We start from the raw sequence: 24,947 nt of genomic DNA on the forward strand, positions 1-24,947 counted from the left end.
TGAAACTTCAGCAGTGTGAAGACTCATATATGCATATGAGACTTTTCTTTGATTTTAGTCCTATGCTAAAATGAGCCTTTAAACTTCTCTTTTCTATTATTTACTAGGATTCATTTATATTTATTGAATCCTGAAATGGATAAAATCACTTCTCACTTCTCACTCCTTACTATTTATCCTTTTATTATTTTATTTTATTTTGTGGCTTCAGGATTAATTGATCCATGAATTTAGAATCTTTGTTTAAGGTTCCTCATATTATGAAACTTGATTATGGAGGCAGTAGACTCACTCCTATTATTGAGTACAATTATAATAGAACCTGTTACCATTTATCCTGTTTATTTTCCTTTTCATTCAGAGTCTTTGTATCCTAGTAGTCATCAATATCATGCTGCATTTTTCAGCAACATCTTATTGCCTTGTGCTATTTTTAATTATCAAACTAAATGCAATATGTTTCTAATCTCCATTGGTCTTGTTTATTGTAGGAAGCTTATGAAAATCTTACCCAAGTTGAAGTTGAACAGACTACTGAGCAACTTCTTGGTTCTATTGATGAACTACGTGCGTTCTACCAGGCAGCTGGCGGGATAAATAATGATGGGGAAATTTTTGGACTAGGTTCAGCTGCTTCCCAGTATTATCGTGACCGACGTCCTAGAAATTCAAGAGCATCATCTTCTTCAAGTTCTGTTGGTGCATCTAATTTAGGTGACAGTACTGAACTTCATGAAATAAGAGCCACACTTGAGACCGTACAGGAGCGCATTAATGGCTTCAATGATGAAAGGAGCGGTTTTATAACACATCTAGAGCAAGTAAATGAACGTCAATATCGATTAGTTGAAGGTATACACTTGCTTGCTAATGCAAGTGATATGAGACATCTACAGGAGAGAATGGCAAATATAGAGACACAAATGGGCCCAGCTATTAGCCAAATTCAGATTGCTATCACTGGACTTCAGGCGAGTGTACGGAGGTTAGAGTGTAGCCCTAACTTGGGTTAATCTAGGTGTTGGACTATGGTATATCTTTTGACTTAACTTATTTTTTTGGTTTGTAAGGATATCCACCGCCGGCAGCAGTGACTATTCTTTTGACTTAACTTATTAGGTTAACCATAGCGGTGTTAGAGCATTCTAGCTATATATTTTGTCTTCAGCTTATTTTGGCTAATCTATAACATTTTGATATTTATGTATTTTGACTACACTATCACACATTTATTTATAAATATGAAGTTCTAGTTTCATGAATACTATTAATTGAATTTATTAAGAAGTTTACTTGCAATTATGGTTGTACTTATAAAATAAAATAAAATAATTTCTCATTAATTACCGATGAAATATATTAGTGCAGTCCGTATGGAAATTTGACGAGAGAAAGTATCCAAAATTTTACCGACGAAAATTCTGTTTGAATTCGTCGGTAAACGATAAGTGGTGCATGGTGCTTCTTTGCCAGTTAGCAACCAGATTCGGTCGCAAAAACAGGTCGCAGAATTTACAACCGCAGTTTGCAACCGACTATTCGGTTGCTAAATGAGCAACCGATAATGAAAATAACAGGTTGGTGATGTTACCAACACGCTACTTAGCGACCGAAGTGATTCGGTTGCTAAATGGTAGATTCCGGTTGCTAAACAGCATTAGCGACCGAATTAGCAACCGAAAATTCGATTGCTAACTCGATGTTTTCTTGTACTGTTTACTTAAAAAATATCTCAGGAATCTTTAAGAGGCGAAGCCATGAAGGATTGACCTCTAGTTAGGAAGGATAGAATTGCTGAATTATATTGGGATGATATGGAAAGAAATGTAAGGAAATTGGTAGTGAAGTGGCAAAATTGCCGGATATATGCCAATGTATCTCATCTGCCATCGGCTAGTCAAAGGTTGTTGGCCATTCGCAACTTGGGGTATTGACTTGGTGGGTCTTTTACCTAGGCAACGTAAATTCTTTGTAGTTGCAGTAGATCACTTTATGAAGTATGCAGTGGGTTGAAGCCGAACCTACCCAGAAAAGGTAATTGAGTAATCCTACAGTCCGTCAAGAAACTCCTTAGAGGGGTTCTTCCTATGCGATTCGCTCCTAATCTTCCATGCCTCCCCTCTCGCTATAGCAGACAATGAAGAAGAAAGGAGACTGCGAGACCAATTGGACTGCTTAGTAAAGCAAAAGGGTTCATACAACTTTCAAGTGTCAACCATGGACGTCTTCACAAACATTACCTCATTGACTCAAGTTCGTTCAAGAGATCAAATTCTATAATATTTTTGCTTGAGTTAATGGTCAACTTAGACTAAATAAAAATTCAAAATAATAAAATCACACTTTACTCAATTTTATAATAATAAAACATTTATTTTATCTATGTTGTGTTTTTTTATTTTCTTTCACGTGTTAATAATTGATTTATTGATTTTTATATTATTTAGAGAACTTTAGTTTAGCGGTATAAAACTTATTTCATTAAAAAAAATAAATGAAAAATATTTCAAAAATTATAAAATTAGAGATTGTAGGAATTAATGGACTAAATGGGCCTTGGCTCATCGCCAATCCATTAAGCTTGTCCGTCACTTTATGGGTTAGGAATTAGGGTTTAGCTAACTATAAACACATAGCTAAGAGAGGCTTAACCTAACATAAGGAATACGCTAGATACTGCGAATAACTACAAACATAAAAAAGACAATCGCTCTCTTCCTCTCCCTACCAAATTGTCACCCTTTTCCATCTCGGCGTGCATTCTTCATTCGTGAACCTACGACGATTACTTCTCTGGTGTAGCCTCCATTTAGGTCGATGATTCGGAGCAACAGTTCGTTTTTTTGTTGGAAATCAACAGATATGTGCTACAAGTAGTAAGCTTATATCTATTGTATATTAATTGATAAATCCGGGTTCATTACTCGTCCCTCAGAGGTTAAAGTTTATCCATCATGGGTATAAGATCCAATATTAGTATTAGAGCCATTAGCTCCGTGTTCCGTCTGTTAGGAACTCTTTTTTGCATGATTATTGATTCTTTTAATTAGTTTGAATGAATATTTGCATGGTTGAGTCATGTCTTAATCTATGTGTTTTTTTAGTTTTTGGATGATTTTGGTTCATTGAAATTCATCCTGAGACTGTTGGAATTTTCTATCGTCGTTTTAACAATTTAACGCACGTGGTAAGGGGCTATTTGTCGCTCCCTAATTTCCGACCGTCAAAACCCAAAACCCGACACACCATAAACTCATAGATCCTGAAAACCCCCCTATCGGCCAAAGTCATACCAATTGGAATTGTCAAGAGGGTGGCTTGTGGCCTGCGCGCGTACCACGCGTGTGGCCTCCCCTAACGTCATTTAGCATCTTTTTCCCTAGCTCAGTTGATGTTTTTTTAAGTATTCTGATTTTTTTTAATATGTAAAAATTGTTCAAAAATACACAGAAAATTATATAAATTAAAAACTAATGTAGAAAAAAATCAAATTCTAAAAATTAATTTTTTAGAAACACATTTGTGATTAAAAATTAAATTAATAGACAATTAATTCTACTTTATAGTTTTTAGATTATATATGTATATATGAATATGCGAAAGAGAGAGAAAGAGACACCTAAACTATCTCTATTTATTTTAATAAAATGTATTTCAATATAAACATATTTAAAGGTAAATTACATCCATAGCCATTGAACTCTACCCATTTAACATTGTCGCTACTTAACTTCAATTCTTAACGGTATTGCTACTGAATTTTACACTTTTTAACACCGGTTGCCACTCAACGTCTCAAAACGACCATTGACGGTCTCAAAATAAAAAAATTCGAAAAGTTAATGATATTTTAAGGAACTTTAATTCTTGAAAATTTTTGTTTTGATGTCGTTTAGGTGTTGTTGGTTAAGAGAAAGAGGCTGGATTTTTAGAGAGAGAAAGCTCCAAAAAATATGATTTTGAAAAATAAAAAAATGTGATTTCATGATAAATATCATTTTAAACAACTTTAATTCTTGAATATTTTCATTTTGATGTCGTTAACGGTCATTTTGAGGAGTTAGTTAAAGTTGAGTGACCATCAGTGTTAAAAAATGTAAATTCAGTGGCAATACCATTAAAAATTGAAGTTCAGTTGTCATAATGTTAAAATGAGTAAAGTTTAGTGGCAATATGTGTAATTTACCCTTTAAAGAAATGGAGAAACAATATCTAGAAAGTTGAATAAAATATCTGTTACATGGTCCTCAATATCTTACTTTCATTATTATAAAAATATAACCACACACTTTGCTTTGATAAATTAAAATTAACAAAAAGAAAATAAGATATTAAAAAGAAACAATAAAAGTCATTCAAAAAAAAAAAAATTATGGAGATATTGTCATCTAAAATCGATTTTGACTCATTCAAAGGGACAAAATGTGAAAGTTTTCATGCAGATACAATTTATATCGAAATAGGAGAAACTAAAAAAAAGAAAACATCTTTTTCTTTGTACTTTACATAATGAATATTATGATAGTTTTTATAAAAAAATTAGTATATCTGCTGGACTGCTGCAAAATCTGATATTATATTTCCATATAAGTTCATTAGTAACTAGCTTCAATTTTTAATATATTAAATTTGTTATTCCACATTAAAAATTAAAATATTCCAATTTTTCTCAATAAATTTGAACCTTAAGAGTATTACTAATTTCCTTTTTGTGTTTTAAGAAACAAATCATAAAATATTGATTTTTAATAGAAAAAAGAAATCATGTTCTTTAGGATTTATTCGAATTATGGGTTGAATAAGTAACCCGCCTGAAAATAAGATTGAGGCAAACCCATCCAAAAAGATGAAGGTTTGGGGTTAAAGTTTTATAAGGTAAACTTAAGTTATAAATGGATAGTCACTTAACTCTAATCAGAGTTGATCCAGAAAATACATAATTTTGCTGTAACTCTCCCTCCTCATGTGTCACACTCTATCTCTGTTTCTAATGTTTGCTTTAGTTCGTGATCCACCATTCTCACATTATATCTACATGGGTGATATATGATCGGTGATACGAGATCATAGTTGATTATATTCTTCCGATGTTTACTTCTCAATGGGTTCTGGTCCACTAGAGGTCGGCCTTAAACTCATGTTTGTATTAGGGTTATTTGTTAGGATAATCCCTTTATTGGTATCAGAGTCATAAATTTCGTGTTCTGTCTGTTTTGATCCCATGAATATAAAGAAAAACATAAATTTTTGCATGCTATAATTAATATTTGTATTTACGTGTTTTTGGACTGTTTTTGTCGCAAAACGACAGGAAAATCGTAGAAAACTGTGTTATTTTGCATTTGATACTTTTATGTTTCGGATTTAAACAAATTCCAGTCTTAGGCGAGTCTCAAACCCTATTTTTCGCTCATCATATGGACAAACGAACTTCACCATCGTGATTATTGACCCTAAAAACCTAGACTGGATCAAATTTCAAGAGTAGCAAACGACGGAAAGGCGGCGTGTGGCCACCACACACCACCTATGAGCGCACACTACGCGTTATTGCACGTGTGGGACGCGTGATCATCCGCACCCAACTAATGCAAGCCACGTTGTGTAAATTTTATGCTTTTCTAAATTAGCAGGTGAACGGGTGATAAATTTATATCATATCCCATAACTTTTGAAGAAAGTTAAATCCTTAATTTAATTTTTCTTATATTATTAAATGAGAAATGTTTAATTAGCAACTTAATTACCTTTAAAAACCAACAGACAAGCTAAAAACAGGGCAATATAACGAATAAAAAATTAGTGTTTTTAATATTTGTGCCGATTCTCTATATATAAAATACAGTAATTTATAGAAAATCCATAGTTTGCAATAAATACCATTAACAATTAACAAAAATGAACGAAATACTAGATATTGACACACGTGATTGGTGTTTTTAACATTACACGTGCATACGTGTGTGCAGTAATATATTGACACGTGTATAATAAGGCAACAGATTATTTTCTATTGTATTTTAATCCCCACGCTCTTGGCTTGCAATTTCTAGCAGAGAAGGGAAAAGACCAAAAGAAGAAAAAATCAACCAAACGCGGCCCTGAATGAGCGAACTATCCAAAGCTCTGGCCGGAGCTTCTCCTTTCTGATGCCTCTCCTCCGTCCGGCGTTCATGGCCACCGGAATCAACACCTTTAAATACTACCTATCGGAGCATCCATTGATAGTGACTTTCCGGTGGAGTCACAGCCAATCATGGGGCTCCACCTGGTCTTTTCTCTTCTCTTCTATAGCTTTCTACCTCATTTTTTGCACCGTCGTCCATCTTATCTTGGCCGTCATTCTCCGTCGAGGCCGTACAGTTCCTCTAGGTCCAATCCCGGCCGTTCATAGTCTCTCTATGGCCTTAATCTCCGCCACAATATTCGCCGGCATTCTTCTCTCAACAACCTCCGAGATCCGAGAAACCCGGTGGTTTTGGCGCCGATCGAAGACTCCGTTTCAGTGGCTTCTCTGTTTCCCTCTCGGAACTCGTCCATCCGGCCGAGTATTCTTCTGGTCATATATGTATTACCTCTCCCGATTTCTTCACATGTTTCGCAGTTTCTTCGCCGTCTTACGGCTGAGGAAACTGGCGTATTTTCAGCTCTTCAACAACTCAATCCAGACGATTATGTCCTTCTTATGGCTCGAATTCTCGCAATCATTTCAAGTAATCGCGATTCTATTAGCTACTCTGATTTACTCAATCGTGTACGGATACAGATTCTGGACGGCAATCGGATTGCCGAGCGCATGTTTTCCGTTCGTGATTAATTGTCAGATTGTGTTACTCGGTTGCAATTTGGCTTGCCATGTCGGAGTTCTTCTCCTTCATTTCATGAAAGGAGGTTGCAATGGAATCGGAGCCTGGTCTTTGAATTCAGTGCTGAACGGAGCTATTTTGCTACTTTTTTTGAATTTCTATGTGAAGATGCATTTGGGGAAGAAGAGTGCTGAGAAAGAGCTGCAGAAATTACAAGATTGAGGTAATTCGATGTTTAATACTAATAGTGATTAGTCTCCTTAATTAATCTCCAACACCAAAAAGAAGAAAAAAAAAGTTTAGATTAGATGAGAAACAGGTGATAGAAAAGTGTTTGTAGATAATATAACTACTTGATTTTCTGAAGAAATGGTTAATTATGGAATAATTATCCATATTTAGTACTAAAATTAAAATTGTGAATAATTTTGTTGAATTGAAAGAAAAAAGTACATAATAATGAAGAGTGATATTATATATGCATTTCAAAAACATGAACAATGATGAGTGGGGAATGGCATAATTTATTATATTGTATGATTAGAAAAGAAAAAGAAAAATGATGAATTGAATGATGGGTACATTGGAATATAGGTATATACCTAAACTATTTCCTACACTATGAAAAAGTAATTTTAGAATAAACCAATGGAATTTTTCTTGGTATAATGTTAATTAAATGGTATGTACTGTAGCATAATTTTAATTTTACTAATTTTATGCTTTATAAAGTTTGGAAATTGTTTTAGTTTATTTAATTGATTGAGCTAACCTCAAATTTGTATTAGACTTCCCATAAAAAAAAATGTATTAGATTGACTATTTCTACTTTATAAAGCTTGAACATTACATTAACATCTAATAACATAAGAAATACAGCTTACTTTTTTTTAACATGGTTAATTAGTTTAATTTATTATGCTTAACATTGTTGTTTTGTCCCATCAACTTTATGACTACATTTGTAACCTATTTTAATTAATATATGTTTTTTTTTACGAAAATACTTATAATTTTCATTAGATTAAAAGACAATAAGTACAACAAGAAAACAACAGTAAGGAATCAAACCTTACAAGATCTAAAAATAGACTAAAACGACTACATAGAGCAAAAAAGGTCACAAGAGCATAAAAAACACAAAACAATGATGAAACATATATTTCTCGTAAATCGAAATCTGCAGAAAAGTAGATGCAATCCAATCTTCAGTATTTAGGCCATTTTGAATATTCGGATCTGAGTCATTTCTGTTGACGCAACCACGTAGATCTATTAATCCACGGACAAGATAAATCGTTTCCATTCTTGCTAAATTTAAAAAATGCATAAATGAAAGAATAATAGAAAGCAGCTACAATTCAAACAGATGAAGAGATCCGATGAAATAAATGAAACCGACTAAAAAAAAAAAGCAACAAAGTAAAATATATAAAATCTTATCCGGAGTCGGATAGGAAGAAGGAAGACAAACTTTCTTCTTCCTACTCTAAGTAGATCGTCAAAAGAAAATTTGGATAGAAAATGAGAAAGAAGAGTGGAAAGGATTGAGGAGAGGAGGCAGTTATTAATTTTGCAATTTTAATCAATATTATTAAAAGAGAAAAGTTGTGAAGTAAATTTTTGAGATCTATTTTATGTTATTATTGTTATGAAATGGTTTGTTGTCGATTTTCGATTATAATTTAGCATGTTGTATTCTTGTTTTTTTATAGAATGTATTCTTATTTTCTATGGATCTGTTTGTTTTACCTATTGTTTGCTGCTGTTGGCTGTTGTTTCCTGTTACGGCTTGTTATTTGCTGTTTGAAAATGTTGCTTTTCTAAAAAGTATAGATTTCCTATTTTTATAAAAAGATATTTTTCAGCAAATAAAAAGTGTCTAACTAAACACATAAAACTTTCATTTTCAACGTGAAAAGACAAATCGGAAATCAAAATACAGCAACCAAACACTCCCTATATGTAATTACTATTAAATTTAAGTACAAAATCATAATGATTTATGGAGAGAATTTTTAACAATTCACATTTTAATAATTATTGTATTACAATTAAAATAAATTTTGAATTTTATAAAAACAAAAATTGGGTCGGATGTCCTAGACGAATGGCTAGACAGGCTCCCTAGAGCCGCCCCTAAAGACTATCCTATTATGTAAATATAGAACTTACCTTAAAAAGAAAAGAGATGAATTGCCTCAATCTATAAAAGTAGTATAGCTCTTTAATTAGCAATTTGAGATATCTAATAATTTATTCCTTTTTTTTTATTATTATTATGTGACTTTTAAAGTTTAAAAGTTTTTTTGTTTATGAATATTTACAACATCCTCCAATAAACATAAACATGTTTATTTATCTATATAAAATTTGAATTTCTGCAATTCATCTCCTAAATAAACTAAAAAAAGACTTAAAAAAAAATTGGGCTTCATACATCATTTGCCTTACTTTTTGTCTTTTTTAGGAGATGAATTGCAGAAATTACACATTCATACTTGTAACATATCTTCTGTATTTGACTTACTTTTTTACAACCGAATGATTAATTGATTACATTTTACGCAAGTTCAGGGGGCTAACTGAACATTTTATACAAGTTCAGGGGGCTATCGAGACACTTTAAAAGTTTAGGGGCCAATCAATCATTTTAGACAAGTTTAGGGGACAAATAATATATTAAGCCAATTATTTCGGATAAATGTGATATATAACTGATCCTAAAATCAAGAAACTAGATTGTTTCTATATTGATTCAAAAAAAATTGTTTCTATGTGATGCTTTTATATTATCAATGCATTTTTTTTAGATTTTTCTTTTCAAAATTCATCTTTATTCTAAAAGGAGATGATACTTCTAAAATATATATATATATATATATATATATATATATATATATATATATCATACAAAATAATCTTATAATTAAGCCATAATAATTTAGAAAAAAAAATTAACATTAAAAAACTATTAATCTGTTATTTTAATAATATATTATATTTTTAGCTGGAGATTAATGGGTGTTTGTTTGCTCCATTTTCTCGCAATGAGAGTATTATATGTGAAAAACAACTTTTATCTATAGCAGGTAAACTAAATGTTTCTAAACATAATTTCAAACATGTTAATTCCATTTTGCAATTAGAAAAAAAATATAAAATAAATATGTGGTTTCCGTTAGTCAATATGTTATATCATGCATTTTGTTTTTTTTATAGGAAATAACGTCAAAATTTAAAGATGTTATTGTCACACATCACCATCATTAATTAAGTGGAGCTACTGCTAAAATATCACATTGTTAATATTTGAACTCAACAAAATTGTTACGTTCTAAATTGCGATATTTAAATTAATAAACTATCACTTTTTATTATTATTATTTTTTGATAAATAAAAAAACTTGTATTAGTAAACAAGAAATATATCATCATCCTAAATATAAAAAAAAAACATAATAACAAGATCTTCAATGAGAATTTTTAAATGAAATAAAGAGCGAGTCCAAGCAGCGAACTACAAGCAAATAGAATTGCTAATAATTCCAAACAGAACATGAGACGTTCTAGCAGAAAACGAAACATCATAATTAAGTATGAAAAAGAAAGATTCCGATGTCTTCCAACGAACACCTAACGAGATTAACCTTGACGTTGCTGCCGAATCTGCTACAACCTATCCTGCTGTCCAGCAACCAATAACACAGCAGCACCCATTGAGCTGCTGCTACTTTTCCAAAATTAAAATCAATAAAACTTTGACCCATACCTCCATTAACAACATTATAATTAATGCAATTCATATTAGTTGCAGCACCATTTAACATCATTATAATTGATGCTATATCCATTATTTACAGCTCCACCAAGCAATCATTTGAATTACAAAACTAACCACCCATGCTGTCGTAATGCCTTAAATCAGTATATCCTGTTTCCTATTCGGAGTAGTATTGTGTTTCGGATATCTACTTGGATTCGAAATCGAGGGGACATTGTGGGATCATGGGTTCCTAGTAGGATTAAGATCATGGGTTCCTAGTAGGATTAGGTTAGATTGGGTATTATAAATACTCCATTATGTGTAATCTGATTTTCTACCTCCTAATAAATAGTATTCTCCTTCTGCCTGTGGACTAGCCAACACAACGTTGGTGAACCACGTAAATCTCTGTTTTTTCGATTGTTTATTATTTGTCTTTCCTTAATTCCGCACAACACATGCCTACTTAATTCCTCCGATCACCCAACAACAGATCCGTCTACATGATCGGAAACCCATTTAACAATTCCTTAACTTTTGCTACCATTCTAATTTCACAAATACGATATTTGCTATGAATAATTTGATTCCTTTCAAATCAAATAAAGTGAATTACTCCACAAAACATAGCAAACTCATGAAAGCAATTTCATAGCAGCAAATCAATCCAAACAATTTAGGCCTTCAATCTCATACACATGGTATAATAAATTGGCCGGTTTTCAGTAGGATCTTGTTTCTGTACGATCTTTGAACAAGTGAATCAAAGATTCAATAACCACCTAATCAACAATCAACAATGACCCAATTATTAATTCATTTTTTAAACAGATTATCATAACATGACAAAACATTTTTAGCTGCCATTGTTGTAAAGTCGAGAATAAAATGTCAGTAATATTTCGTCTGTTTAAAGGAATTTTCAAAATAACAACAGCAACATTCGAAGAAAACAGAAATTAACCAATTCCTGCTTCCAACAAAATTCATCAAAATCAATCAAGCAAGAAATCCATTGAGTAGGAGTCAGATTAAGCAAATAAAGTGGGCGATTACAGGGAACATTTGGAATCCAATAATAGGATTGTGACAGAGTAACAGTTCTACCCTCCCCAATCCTCCAATAGCTTAACATGTCTAGTCTTTAAAAGACTCCCCAAATATGACTCGCACAGAAACCCACATTAGCCTCCATTATACGCACCTTTGGAAAGTACTCATGTTTAAAAGCTTGGGAACATAGTGACTCCGGATATTCAACCATCCTCCAAATCTTCTTTGCAAGTAAAGCAAGGTTAAATATTCTGAAAGCCCGAGCCTCCAACATCCTTAGATAAAACACAAATTTTCTCAAATAAGCTAATGTGTTCGCTTTTGTCCAGGTTCATATTCCATAGAATCTAGCCATCACCTGCTGTAATTCATCACAAAAAAGACTTTGGTAAAAACAACTCATTATATTATTAAACTTTACGAAACAAACATGTATCAAAAACCATATTGTAGAAGATATGAGAATCTGGCATTGGTCAAAGGATGGGTACTATAATGTGCACTCAGGCTACCTGGCAGGCATGAGTATTGTAGAAGATAATAGGCCTCAGGAAGGTTGGAGGAAATTATGGAGGTTGATGATTCCCCCTGAGCTTAAACAGTTTATTTGGCGAATTTGCTCGAGATGTATACCAACTAGAGCTCGATTGGCCCAAAGAAGAGTCCCTATTACAACCGAATGCCCAGTATGTGTGGAGCAGGAGGAGACAGATAACCATTTATTTGTCGAATGTTGTTTTGCAGGTGACATTTGGCGAATTGCAGGGATTCCTACTCCGCTTGTGGACACTTGGAATCTTGCCGAGTGGCTCTTGCAAGCTGTATGTGGCTCAAACCAGGATATGATTGTCAGAATATGATGTGCTTTAAAATCAATTTGGGACCACAGAAACAGAGTCCTTTGACACATGAGGTGGTGGCCGGCAGATACTAGTTGGCGCATCAGCATGGAGGCAATCCAAGACTGGAGAGCCTATCAACAAAAGGCGTCGCCCAGCCAAAGCAGGCTGACGGAACAGGGGACCAACAGATTTGTGAGGCAACCTGCGTTGATTCAAAATTGGAGGTCACCCAATTCAGGTTTTGTTAAATGCAACATCGATGGGGCAATTTTCAAAGAATTAAGGAGTAGCGGCATGGGCGCGGTAATCAGAGACGAAATGGGAGCCTTCCTACTATGTAGCAGCAGTTTTATTCCAGGTATCAAAGAACCTAGCATTATTGAAGCTCTTGCTATTCGCACGAGTTTGATATGGCTTGCTAATATGAGATATAAATCTGTTGAGTTCGAATCTGATGCTAAACTTGTGGTCGATGCTATTCAATCTGGAAAACAGGATATCTCTGAGTTCGGAATGATTATACAAGATTGTCGAGTGTTGTTAAGATCCAACCCATCTTTTAAATTAGCTTTTATTCCTCGTTTAACGAACAGTGCAGCTCACTTGGTAGCTAGGCTTGCCTATTCCAATGCTAACGATTTCTTTTCAACTGTTGTGCCGGAATGGCTTTTGAACACTATTGAAATGGACGCAAGTCCATTATTTATATGATATTCATTTTTCTGGTTAAAAAAAAAAAAAAAGTAAGGTACTTGTAACGTCACCATAACAAAAGTTTGTTGGAATAAATTATTAAGACCACGTCAAAACCTTTTTTTTTTTGGAATGACAAAAGCATTTTCTATTTTTATCTAATTATATACTATACTAGGTCAATAGTCTAAATTGGAGTTGGATAACTCTCTTTCGAAATGCAAAAAGTTTTCTTCATCAAATATTTCGATCACAGTTGCATTTTCATTTTTACAATTTAAGCTCGAATTAGATAATTAACTCACTTTCAAAATGTAAAGTTTTCTCGTCAAAATATAAAAGGTATAAAATAGACATGTTTAAAACTAACCAATAAATAAATTTTAAAAATATAATACAAAAATTAATAACAAATAACTTAAATAGTTAAATAAAAATTAAACATAACTTAGCATAACTTTGTTATTTCAATAATGTATTAAAAAGATTGGGATAAGATTAAACAAAAAAAACATATTAAGGGCCCATTTGGTTGCTACTTTTCATGCTTCTTTTTGCCTTTTTATTTCAAAAGGGAGAGTTTTAGGTGTTTGGTTAGTGATCTCTTGCTTGCCTTTTAAATCTGAAAAGCAGCATTAGGTGTTTGGTTAGTGATCTCATGTTTGCCTTTCACACCTGAAAAGCAGTCTTTTACAAAAGCAGAGAATCTCTGCTTTTTGGAAAAACAGCTTTTTCAAAAAGCAAACAGCAAACCGTAACAGCAAACAGCAAACCATAACAGCAAATGGCCACAGCAAACAGCAAACCGTAATAGCAAACAGCAAACAGCAACAGCAAACAGTAGGTAAAACAAACGAACCCTAAGTTAAATGGAAATATTAATTTTGTTAAAATTAAATAAATATAAATAATTTTTAGTGAAAAAGCTCTCAGAAAAATGGTTTCTTTGTAAACACAATCAAATACTAAATTTTGTATTGTTTAAAATAAAAAGCTAAAAGAAATTTCCAAAATTAGCTGAAACAAACACTCTTATATCGTAACTCATTTCAAAATTAGGTAGAAGTACATTGTATGTATTATCATGTACAGTAAAACCTCTATAAATACATATCCTTGAGACCGAAAAAAATATTCATTAAGCGAGATTATTTATTTATCGATAAATGAATAAATTATTCACTTGTCGATAAATTAATAAATTATTCATTTATCAATAAATTATTTTAGGTATTGCAAGATTCGTTCAGAGGATGCTAATGTTCCTGAACAAGAAGTTGGTCAATTAGATGAAGATATCCAAGGATTAAGTGATTCCATTTCTAATTTATGCTATAGAAATGTGATGGATGTCGAACATCTTTTGAACTATCCTAGCGAGAATGATGCAGTTATGGAATCGCTTACAGACGAAGAAATTATCCAGTCAATAATGAACAATGATGATGAAAATGATCCAGAGCCAGATGATAGTTGCGTTGTCGCAAATGTATCATCAAAAGAGGTATTTCAAGCAATGGTCACCTTAAACAACTACTTGCTACAACATGAGCAAAATATACCAGAAGTTGTGTTTGTACTACAAAAAGTTAAAAATGATGTTCATTTTGGTTTAGGTGTAAAGAAAAAACAATCAACTATAGATGCATTTTTGGTCTATATAAGAAAAAACAATCAAGTATAGAAGAAATGACTTCTAGTTGATTGATTGAAAGGTTTTGGTCTATATATATATATATATATATATATATATATATATATATATATTATATGTAATTTAATAATTATTACTTTATATTTTCATTGGACCCTTAAGGATTTAAATATTTTTTATTACTTAATACATTTAGCGAGGTTATTACTTTAGTCCATTGGCCCAAGTCGGGACCGGAAGAATTTATTATATAATCGAAGTTATTACTTTATCGAATATTCATTTATCGAGGTTTAACTGTATATAGAAATATATGGAGAGACATAAACTTTAATCGTAATTAAATACAAAATTATCTTAATAAAAAAATATAATTATAACCTTTTAAAATATATATTACTATAATTAGGCAAAATCCTAGTAGAAGCATATATATGTGACAAGCTCAATTACTAAATAATATTAGTAAGCAATCTAATCATATAATAAATCAGATTGTTAATATATCATGACTACAAAATCCATTTTGAATATAATCAGGATTCCTAATTCTAGGTGGAGTTGACGTAACATTAATAGAATTATATTGACTTGACAAGAAAATAATGAAATATTTATTGTAAATAGTTAATTAAAACTTGTAGTTTAGTGTAAATTTCCCAAGAATCTTCGTGAACCCTTTAGGCCCAAAGAGCCCACAGTTTGAAGTCAATCTCCCATAGCCCAGGGTTTGTATTGACTGCTGACTACTCTGACCATTGAATTCTGAATGCCACAAATTTGGTTTTTTTTTTTTTCATAAATGTTATTTTTAAGGAAAATAAGAATATTCAGCTCATGCATTTTTCTGCAATTGTACATGTTGGCAAAAAAAAAAAAAAATCCTTCTTTTAAGGATAAATAAATATATTATTTTTTGCCAGTAATGATATTAGACTATTCAGCTCATATATATTTTTTTTAAGTTCAAACTAACAATGTTATCAAAATCGAGCCGGACATCAAACTGGATTTATAACTGAGTCAAGGGTCACTTGGTCAGATCGGATTACTCGGATTGATTGGACCGGATGACGTAATAAATAAATAATATTTATATATATACTAAATATATATATATATATATATATATAAAATTTAAAATTATTTTTATAAATTATATAATCCAAACATTAACATATAAATTGTATATGATCTAGACTATAATAATAATAATAATAATATAGCTCAGCACTACATGGACATAGTTATATTAATAATAATATATTGGTAGTCAAGTTTTGATGCTTTGTATAACAAAAGAAAGAAAAAAAAAGTCCTTACCGCATCAATTTTGGGATTTCAATAAAATAACACTGTCCCACATCGGAAGTATTGGACAGATGCAATTCAAGATGGTGAAACCGATGTGGCAGAGTTTTTTTTCAATTAACCTGGAGTCACACCGGTTTCCGGCTAGACCACCGGTTTTTAGTTTGATTCTGGTTCACAACGGTTTTTTAAGGGTTCATTAACCCAGTTAAGCTCAGACCGGATCTCCTGCCGGTTTCCGGTTGAATTGGTCTGACTGAGCGGTCCGGTCCGAGTTTGATAACATTGCAAACTAATTATTATATATTAGAGTTGGTGAGATTCGGCTGGAATAGAAAAAATGCAAGTTTACTAAAGGGTGTTTACAGGAATATTCACATGCACCTTAATGATCAAGTGAATTTGCTCATTCACCGCTAGATCTAGGCTTATTAAATCTAAACATTTTGCTTATTAAATCTAAACCCTAGAATGTTTTAAATCTCCACTTTAAAATTCTAATAAGTCTAGATCTAATGGTGAATGACCAAATTCTGTATGGTCATTAAGGTGTATGTGATTAGGACTGAGGGTATTTGTAGTGATTTTTCTATTTGCCATTTCACTTTAAGATGGTAACTATTAGATATTTGATTAGTGACTTTCTGTTTGTCTTTTACTCTTTAAAAGTAGCTTTTTATAAAATTAGAGAATCTTTGTTTTTTAAAAAATCAGTTTTTCCGAACATCAAACAGCAAACCATAACAACAAAAAGCAAACAATAGATAAAACAAACGGCACTAACACAATAATTGGATGAGTCGTACACGAGTTTGCTCTTTTTAAGACATTCGCAGAACTGGCTTTAGATAGTGCAATCGATCGTATAATCCGGTCATCTCCAGAATAAAACAACCCACTCAATAAAAGTACGAGTTCATATTGTACAGTATGAACTTGATCAGAAAATTTACTCAATAATCGCTCAATTGTTATTTGTAAAGAAAGCAGAAAGCATTTATTTTCAACATATGGAAAATGAAAATCACACAGTTATATATAGAAAAAAAGAGTTGTTGAATTTACTAGTCTAGTGGAGTGAAAATGATGTAGATTGAAGTCGGTGAAGGTTTTAATCGTAAACCAACAAAGATTGCAAACTTCTCTAGCTTAACTAGAAGGTTGAGTAAACCCACATGGATGAACCTTGGTGCTCCAATGGAGGCTTTTGATTTCAATTTTAACAAAGTTAGCAAACCTTACAAAAAGAGAGGCTTAAATACCTCCTTCAAACATATGAAAAAGTACTAAAAGCCCTTGAGCAGGGTTTCCTAGTAAAGTATAACAATAAGGGTAAAATGGGGAAGCTAGGGAATAATGGTAGTTCAGTAATTAAAGGGTAATGGCAAAGTAGTAATTAAGAAAAGTGAAATGGTCCCCCTTTCATGTTGAGAACTTGGAGGGGAAGCAATCTCCAGCGCGGTACGCCCCGCGTGTGTGAGTCCCTGAGCTTGGGGACGCTCGTTGATACTCCTTACGCGTGGCGTCTTCCGGACGACGCCCCGCGTAGTTCGACTCCTGGGCTTGAGGTTTCGTAGGGTGAGATATACGCGTGGTGCCTTTGGGGTCACGCTCCGCGTAGTTAGGCTCCTGAAGTTGATGATCATGTGGAGTGGGCTCTACGCGTGGCGTCCGAGGCGTACGCCCCGCGTACTTGACTTCCTGAGGTGACTCTCACTCGAAACTGCTACCCGCGCCCCGCGTGCTTTTAGGCACGCCCCGCGTATCTGTTTTAGCGTTGTTGCCCTTGTTTGCCTCCGTCGGTTCCTCTCGTGCCTCATGTTTAATACCCGGATTCATCTTCATGTTTGAGGACAAGATGCCCTCATCATTCTCCCCTTCTTTGAAAGAGTCGGACTCCGTCTTGGATCCCGGGGTTGGTAGCGACCCGTCCGGCTTCCACAAGCTCAAATCCTGCACATTAAAAGAAGGAGACATCTTCCCAAGCCAATTGGGGAGGGTTAGTTGGTAAGCATTGGCACTCATTTTCTTCGTGATCCGGTAGGGGGCCATACTTCCTCGGTCTCAACTTGCTACTTGGGGCATGCATGAGCCGTTCCTTGCCTAGGTACACCATCACCTCATCTCCAACCTCAAACTGTGTATCTATCCGGTGCTCATCCACCTTGGCCTTAACTTTGCTATTTTTCTTCTCAATGCTATGTCGGACTTCTTGGTGCATTCTATGATAGTCGTTGGCCAAGTTGTGGGCAGCTATACTCTTCGTCTTCCCCTTTGGAATCTCTCCCAAATCAAGCAAGTGGTTGGGTGCTTTGGTGTACACGATCTCAAAAGGCGACTTCCCGGTGGTAGAACTCACGGCGGAGTTGTAAGCGAATTCGGCTTGGGCGAGCACATAATCCCAAAGTCCGGTTCACCACCTCAGTTTGTCCATCTGTTTGGGGATGAGCCGTGGTACTAAACTTCAAGGTAGTCCCGAGGATGGCCCAAAGAGTCTGCCAAAAATGGCTAACGAACTTGGTGTCCCTATCCGACACTATACTCTTTGGAACCCCATGTAGTTTCACCACCTCTCGGAAGAACAGCTTGACAATGGCAGTGGCGTCATTCGTTTTTCTACACGGAATAAAATGAGCCATTTTTTAGAATCGGTCCACCACTACGAAAATGGAGTCCATCCCTCATTGTGTCCTTGGTAGCCCCAACACAAAGTCCATGGAGAGATCCTCCCAAATGGTTTCGGGTATCGGGAGATGCATGCGCAGTCCGGCATTAGTGGCATGCCCCTTGGATGTTTGACACGTCTCACATCGCTCCACGATGTATGCCACATCTCTCCTCATCCTAGGCCAAAAATAACGGGAGCTAACCGCTTCGAAGGTCTTGTCCCTTCCAAAGTGTCCTTCTAACACCCCTCCATGTAGCTCTCGGATCACCCTTTCTCTTATGGACGTACTTGGAAGACACAGTTGGCTGCCCCTCATGAGAAACCCATCCACTAACTGATACTCGCCTCCGTCGGTGCTATTCTTACACTTCTTCCACTCACAGTTAAAGTCCGGATCCTCAACATACTCCTCTTTGACATGCTCAAAATCCCCTAACTCCAAGGTTACAGTTTTCAACAGGGCTACCCTTCGGCTTAAGGCATCTGCCACCTTATTTTGTTGACCCGCTTTGTGGAGAAGCTTATAAGGGAACTTATCCATAAAAGCGGACCATCTAGCATGCATGGCACTCCAGATTTGTTTCTGACTTCCCAAGTACTTGAGGGCTTGGTGGTCGGTGTACAACATAAATTCTTTTCCAATCAGGTAGTGCTCCCACGTCTTGAGAGCCCGCACTACCGCATAGAACTCCTTGTCATAGGTGGCCCATTTTTGCCTTGAGTCACACAACTTCTCACTAAAATACGCAATGGGCCGCCTCTCTTGCATCAACACTCCCCCAACTCCTACTCCACTCGCATCACACTCAACCTCGAAGAGCTTGTCAAAATCTGGAAATGCTAACACCGGAGCAGTGCTTAGCTTTTCTTTTATCAAGGCGAAACTGCTCTCTTGTGCTTCTTCCCACTTGAAGCCTCTACCCTTCTTCAAACACTCGGTCATAGGACCCATAATAGTGCTGAAGTTCCGGATGAAACGCCTATAGAAGGTAGCCAACCCATGAAAACTTCTAATATCCCCAACTGTCTTCGGAGTCGGCCACTCCCGAATAGCTCTAACTTTCTCTTCATCTACCCGGATACCACTACCACTGACCACATACCCGAGAAACACCAAGCTCTCCATCACAAAGTCACACTTCTTAGTGTTGGCGAAAAGTTGGTTCTCTCGAAGCAAAGCTAGCACGGTCCTCAAATGCCCCACATGCTCTTCCAACGTCTTACTATGGATGAGAATATCATCAAAGTAGACCACCACGAACTTCCCCATCACCGGACGCAACATTTGGTTCATCAATCTCATGAAAGTGCTCGGTGCATTGTTCATCCTGAATGGCATCACTAGCCACTCATACAACCCATCACGCGTCTTAAACGTCGTCTTCCATTCATCTTCTGCCTTGATATCGATTTGGTGGTACCCACTCCTCAAATCAATCTTGGAAAAGACTTTGGACCCACTCAATTGATCAAACATGTCATCAAGTCGGGGAATCGGAAATTTGTACCGAATGGTGATCTTGTTGATGGCTCGACTATCTACACACATCCGCCATGACCCGTCTTTCTTTGGTGTCAACAGCGCCGGCACCGCACATGGACTCATACTTTCTCTAACATAGCCCATCCGTAGCAACTCTTCCACCTTCTCTTTCATCACTTCACTCTCCTTGGGACTCATCCGGTAGTGAGGAAGGCTAGGCAAACTAGCTCCCGGCACAAGATCGATATGGTGTTGGATGTTTCATAGGGGTGGTAGTCCATATGGTAACTCCTCCGGGAACACATCACGGAACTCGTTCAGCAAATTTCCCACTTCTTCTGGGACTTCCTCCTCTTCGCTCCCTACTCTTTCTGACGGTGTGCTGGATTTGACCATCACTACGTAGACCGTTTGACTTTCCTCACACTCATTAATAAACGCCTTGTGAGTTGGGCAAATGATCAAAGTAGATTTTTCCTTGCCTTTGGATTCTCCTACAAGCGGTGTAAGCACATAACGAACCCCATCCTTCACAAACCGATAGGTGTTCTTTCTTCCGGAATGGGTAGCATCTCTATCAAATTACCATGGGCGTCCCAACAATAGGTGGCAAGCGTCCATCTCCACAATGTCACAATAAACCTCATCCCGGTACTGCCCTATCTCAAGAGGAACCCTACAGCTTTGGGTGACCTTCATCTCTCCCACATCTTTGATCCACCCCACACTGTACGGACTAGGATGCGCCTCAATCACTAACCCAAACCTCTTAGCCGCGGTGTCGCTAATGATGTTCTCTTGGCTACCGCTGTCAATGATCACATTACATTTCACCCCTTGCACAAGACATCGAGTTCAGAACAATTGATGTCTTTGGTCCGTCTCCACTCTACTCGAGACCAGGAGTCTTCTCACAACATGTATGGATTGTCCCCCTTCATATTCTCCCCCATACTCATCATCAACGGGGTCACAACAAACATCCCCTTCTTCATCGTACTCATCATCATCTTCATACCGCTCAACCATGTTGGCACTTCTCCTCTTGGGGCACTCATTAGAACGGTGACCCGGCTTATTACAACTGAAACATTTGAATGGAGCCGGTCTCACATAGGGGTTGTTGCCCTTAGGGGGTTGTGTCGCGTTAAAAGGCCTCACATCTCCACTAGGTGCCTTTCCCGCACTTGGCGCCTTGGAATCGCTTGAACTTGCAATTCCCTTGCCCTTATCAATTCCCTTGGGAGCTCCTCTCCCTCCATAAGTACCTTCAGTACCGGTTCTCCTATAACCTTCATATCCTCTCACACTCAACTGTGATTCGGCCTTCAATGCTAAATTACGGGCGTCTTGCACCCGAATCACCATTTGTGTCCCGATCCGGTCTTGGATGTTGTACCTCACCCCTTCAAGATACCTTGAAGTCTTTTGGCTTTCGGTTTCCGACAAGTTAGCCCTTGCCGAAAGCCGCAAGAACTCCGAGGTGTACTCGTGCACGCTCTTAGCGCCTTGAGAACAATTCCGATAGGAACTATAGATGTATTGCTCGTAATCGGGTGGCAGAAATCTCTCCCTCAACATCGACTTCATTCTAAGCCAAGATCTAATCGGCTCCCTTCCTCCTCTTCTTCTATCTTCTTTCACGTTATCCCACCAAACCGAAGCTCCTCCCTTCAACCGGTAAGCCACTAAGCGGACCCTCCGGTCCTCCGGTATTCCCGCATAGTCAAAGAACCGCTCTACCTCTAGCAACCAATCCAGAAAACCTTCAATGTCGAGTTCTCCCCCAAACGTTGGTAAATCCACCTTTAGTTTGAAGGCATCATCCCTCTCATAGTTTCCTCCATAGGCCATTCTCAAATTCGGTTCTCCTCTATATCCGCCTCTATCATTACCTCGATCCCCATACGGGTCATTCAACCCAACATTCTCCCTCTCATAACCACCTACAACATTATCATGCATAATATCCATATTCCCGGCACGCACATACGCGGGACCAACAACATCATTCACATGTATATGATTTCTATGTCTATCATTCACAACATCATCATCCATTCTAATTCCCATGTTTCTAGCAATCCTAGGAGGCTTTTGATTTCAATTTTAACAAAGTTAGCAAACCTTACAAAAAGAGAGGTTTAAATACCTCCTCCAAACATATGAAAAAGTACTAAAAGCCCTTGAGTAGGGTTTCCTAGTAAAGCATAACAATAAGGGTAAAATGGGGAAGCTAGGGAATAATGGTAGTTCAGTAATTAAAGGGTAATGGCAAAGTAGTAATTAAGAAAAGTGAAATGGTCCCCCTTTCATGTTGAGAACTTGGAGGGGAAGCAATCTCCAGTGCGGTACGCCCCGCGTACATGGGCTTACGCCCCGTGTGTATGAGTCCCAGAGCTTGGAGACGCTCGTTGATACTCCTTACGCGTGGCGTCTTTCGGACTACGCCCCGCGTAGTTCGACTCCTGGGCTTGAGGTTCCGTAGGGTGAGATATACGCGTGGCGCCTTCGGGGTCATGCTCCGCATAGTTAGGCTCCTAAACTTGATGATCATGTGAAGTGGGCTCTACGCGTGGCGTCCGAGGCGCACGCCCCGCGTACTTGACTTCTTGAGGTGACTCTCGCTCGAAACTGCTACCCGCGCCCCGCGTTCTTTTAGGCACACCCCGCATATCTGTTTTAGCGTTGTTGCCCTTGTTTGCCTCCGTCGGTTCCTCTCGTGCCTCATGTTTAATACCCGGGTTCGTCTTCATGTTTGAGGACAAGCTGCCCTCATCAGAAAAGTGGAAGAGAAAACATGGTACTAGTGAATAGGATAGAATGATTCTGGTGAGCCAAAAAATATCTTCTAAAAAAATATAGTATCCACGCCAACTCGGCTCGGATCAGTCAGTCAAATGGACAGCGGCGATGGCATACGTGTGGTGGTCAAACATCAGTAGGTCCTCACTTTTTTACAAATGTGAAACAACCCTCACAGCACATCCAAATATTTGAGGATATAAATAGTACATCAAATTCAAAATGATATTTAAGTAATGTGAGATGTTTTATGCACACAAAGCTTTAAGACTTTTAAATTGAATTTGGACCCAAACACAAATGGAGTTGGAATTCTTAGTCCCTAAAACTAAATTAATTAGGTCTTCTCTTTTTCTTATTACTAAGATCCCTAAATAAACGAGTCTCTTTTCTTCTCCTTCTCTATTCAGCCGTCGCTCTCCTCTCTTCTCACTCTCTTTCCCTAAAACTAGTCGTTTGAGTCTCCTCTCCTTCCCTACCCCGTCGATCCACTGCCCACTGTTCCGCCGTCGCTCAAGGTTAGGGAGCAATCATCGTGAAGTCGCACCTCTATTTATATGCTACAAAGTTATATTTTATACAAAAAAAAGTAGGAAAATTATTATGAACTTAAACGGGAATTGGGATTTCCCGCAGGGCGGGGATGGTAGCAAATTTATCCCCATATGTTAATTGGGAACGGGGACAGGGACGGGGAATCTCCAATTGACCAATGGTCGATGATGGTTATGGCAATCCCCGCCCCGTTTACAGCCCTATCTCTGTACCAATTCTATGGGATCCTCATTCAACCCCATATACTTTATATAAATTTTTAAATACTTATTTTATATTTAGATGACTTATTTATTTTTATTTATTACATATAAATTATGGTCGATGAATTTTTATATAAAATATATTCACGTCCTGTAAATTATATTTATATAATTGTATTATACAGTGAGATTTTACATTTTATTAAAATTGTTATTTAGAATTTGAAAAATGCAAAATATAAGGATCACTTGACGATTCTAATCCTTATGAGAATAGAGATTATGCCATGGTGGTTATCTCTTGAATGGTTCTCAACTCACCTCTTTTTAATTTTTTTTTTTGTAAAGGATAAAGTTCAAAAAAAAACCTCAGCACTTACACGTGTTATGAAATTGGTACTTGAATATTTTTTTTATCCAAAACGTGACTGAACTTTTTTCGTTTTGTCAAGAAGATGATTAATATTTTTCGTTTTACTAAAATAAGGATTTTAAAATTAAAATGAACGTTGACGATTTCAAAATTGAAAATTTTAAAGACTTGATGAAAACAATTTTAATTGTTAACTTTTTAAATTTGAGGTCATTTAAGTATTATTTGATGAGGAGAGTGAAAATGAATGTTTTAAAAAGAGAAAACTCTGAAAAAGATGATTTTGAAAAATAAAAAATTTGATTACATAATAAACGTAGTACTAAACAACTTTAATTATAAGAGTTTTTAATTTTGAGGTCGTTAACAATTTTTATAGTATCAAACTAATAGATTATCGTTTTTTTAGCAAAATAAAAAAGGTTAGTCACCTTTTGGATGATTTTTTTTTCTTTTTTTTTTTTTTGATGATAATGTCTACATCTTTATTAGATACGAAAAGAACAAGTATCAACTTGACAATACGTGAAAGTACAAAGCTTTTTTTATATATAATGAAGATTATCCATATAGATAAGAATAAAAATAAAGGACGCATTCTTCATCTCCAATCCACCAAGAGAAAAACTAACGAGAGTCAAGAAGGATACATTGATTCTTCAACCCTTCGAGAAACACCTGGGAGACGTGTTCCAACGAGCTCTACCATCTAGACTGTTATGGCTGGGAGCCCCG

General features: G+C 35.9%; 1 protein-coding gene across 1 annotated transcript; it reads left to right on the forward strand.

Moving 5' to 3' along the window:
* The first annotated feature begins 6,036 nt into the window (after positions 1–6,036).
* Positions 6,037–7,298, forward strand: LOC136230796 (fatty acid elongase 3-like). Its single transcript, XM_066019980.1, has one exon. It carries the CDS (start codon positions 6,150–6,152, stop codon positions 7,026–7,028), a length of 879 nt encoding a protein of 292 aa, XP_065876052.1. The 5' UTR covers positions 6,037–6,149; the 3' UTR covers positions 7,029–7,298.
* The last annotated feature ends 17,649 nt before the right edge of the window (positions 7,299–24,947 follow it).

This window comes from Euphorbia lathyris, chromosome 5, assembly GCF_963576675.1.
Source record: "Euphorbia lathyris chromosome 5, ddEupLath1.1, whole genome shotgun sequence".
Taxonomy (NCBI): Eukaryota; Viridiplantae; Streptophyta; class Magnoliopsida; order Malpighiales; family Euphorbiaceae; genus Euphorbia; species Euphorbia lathyris.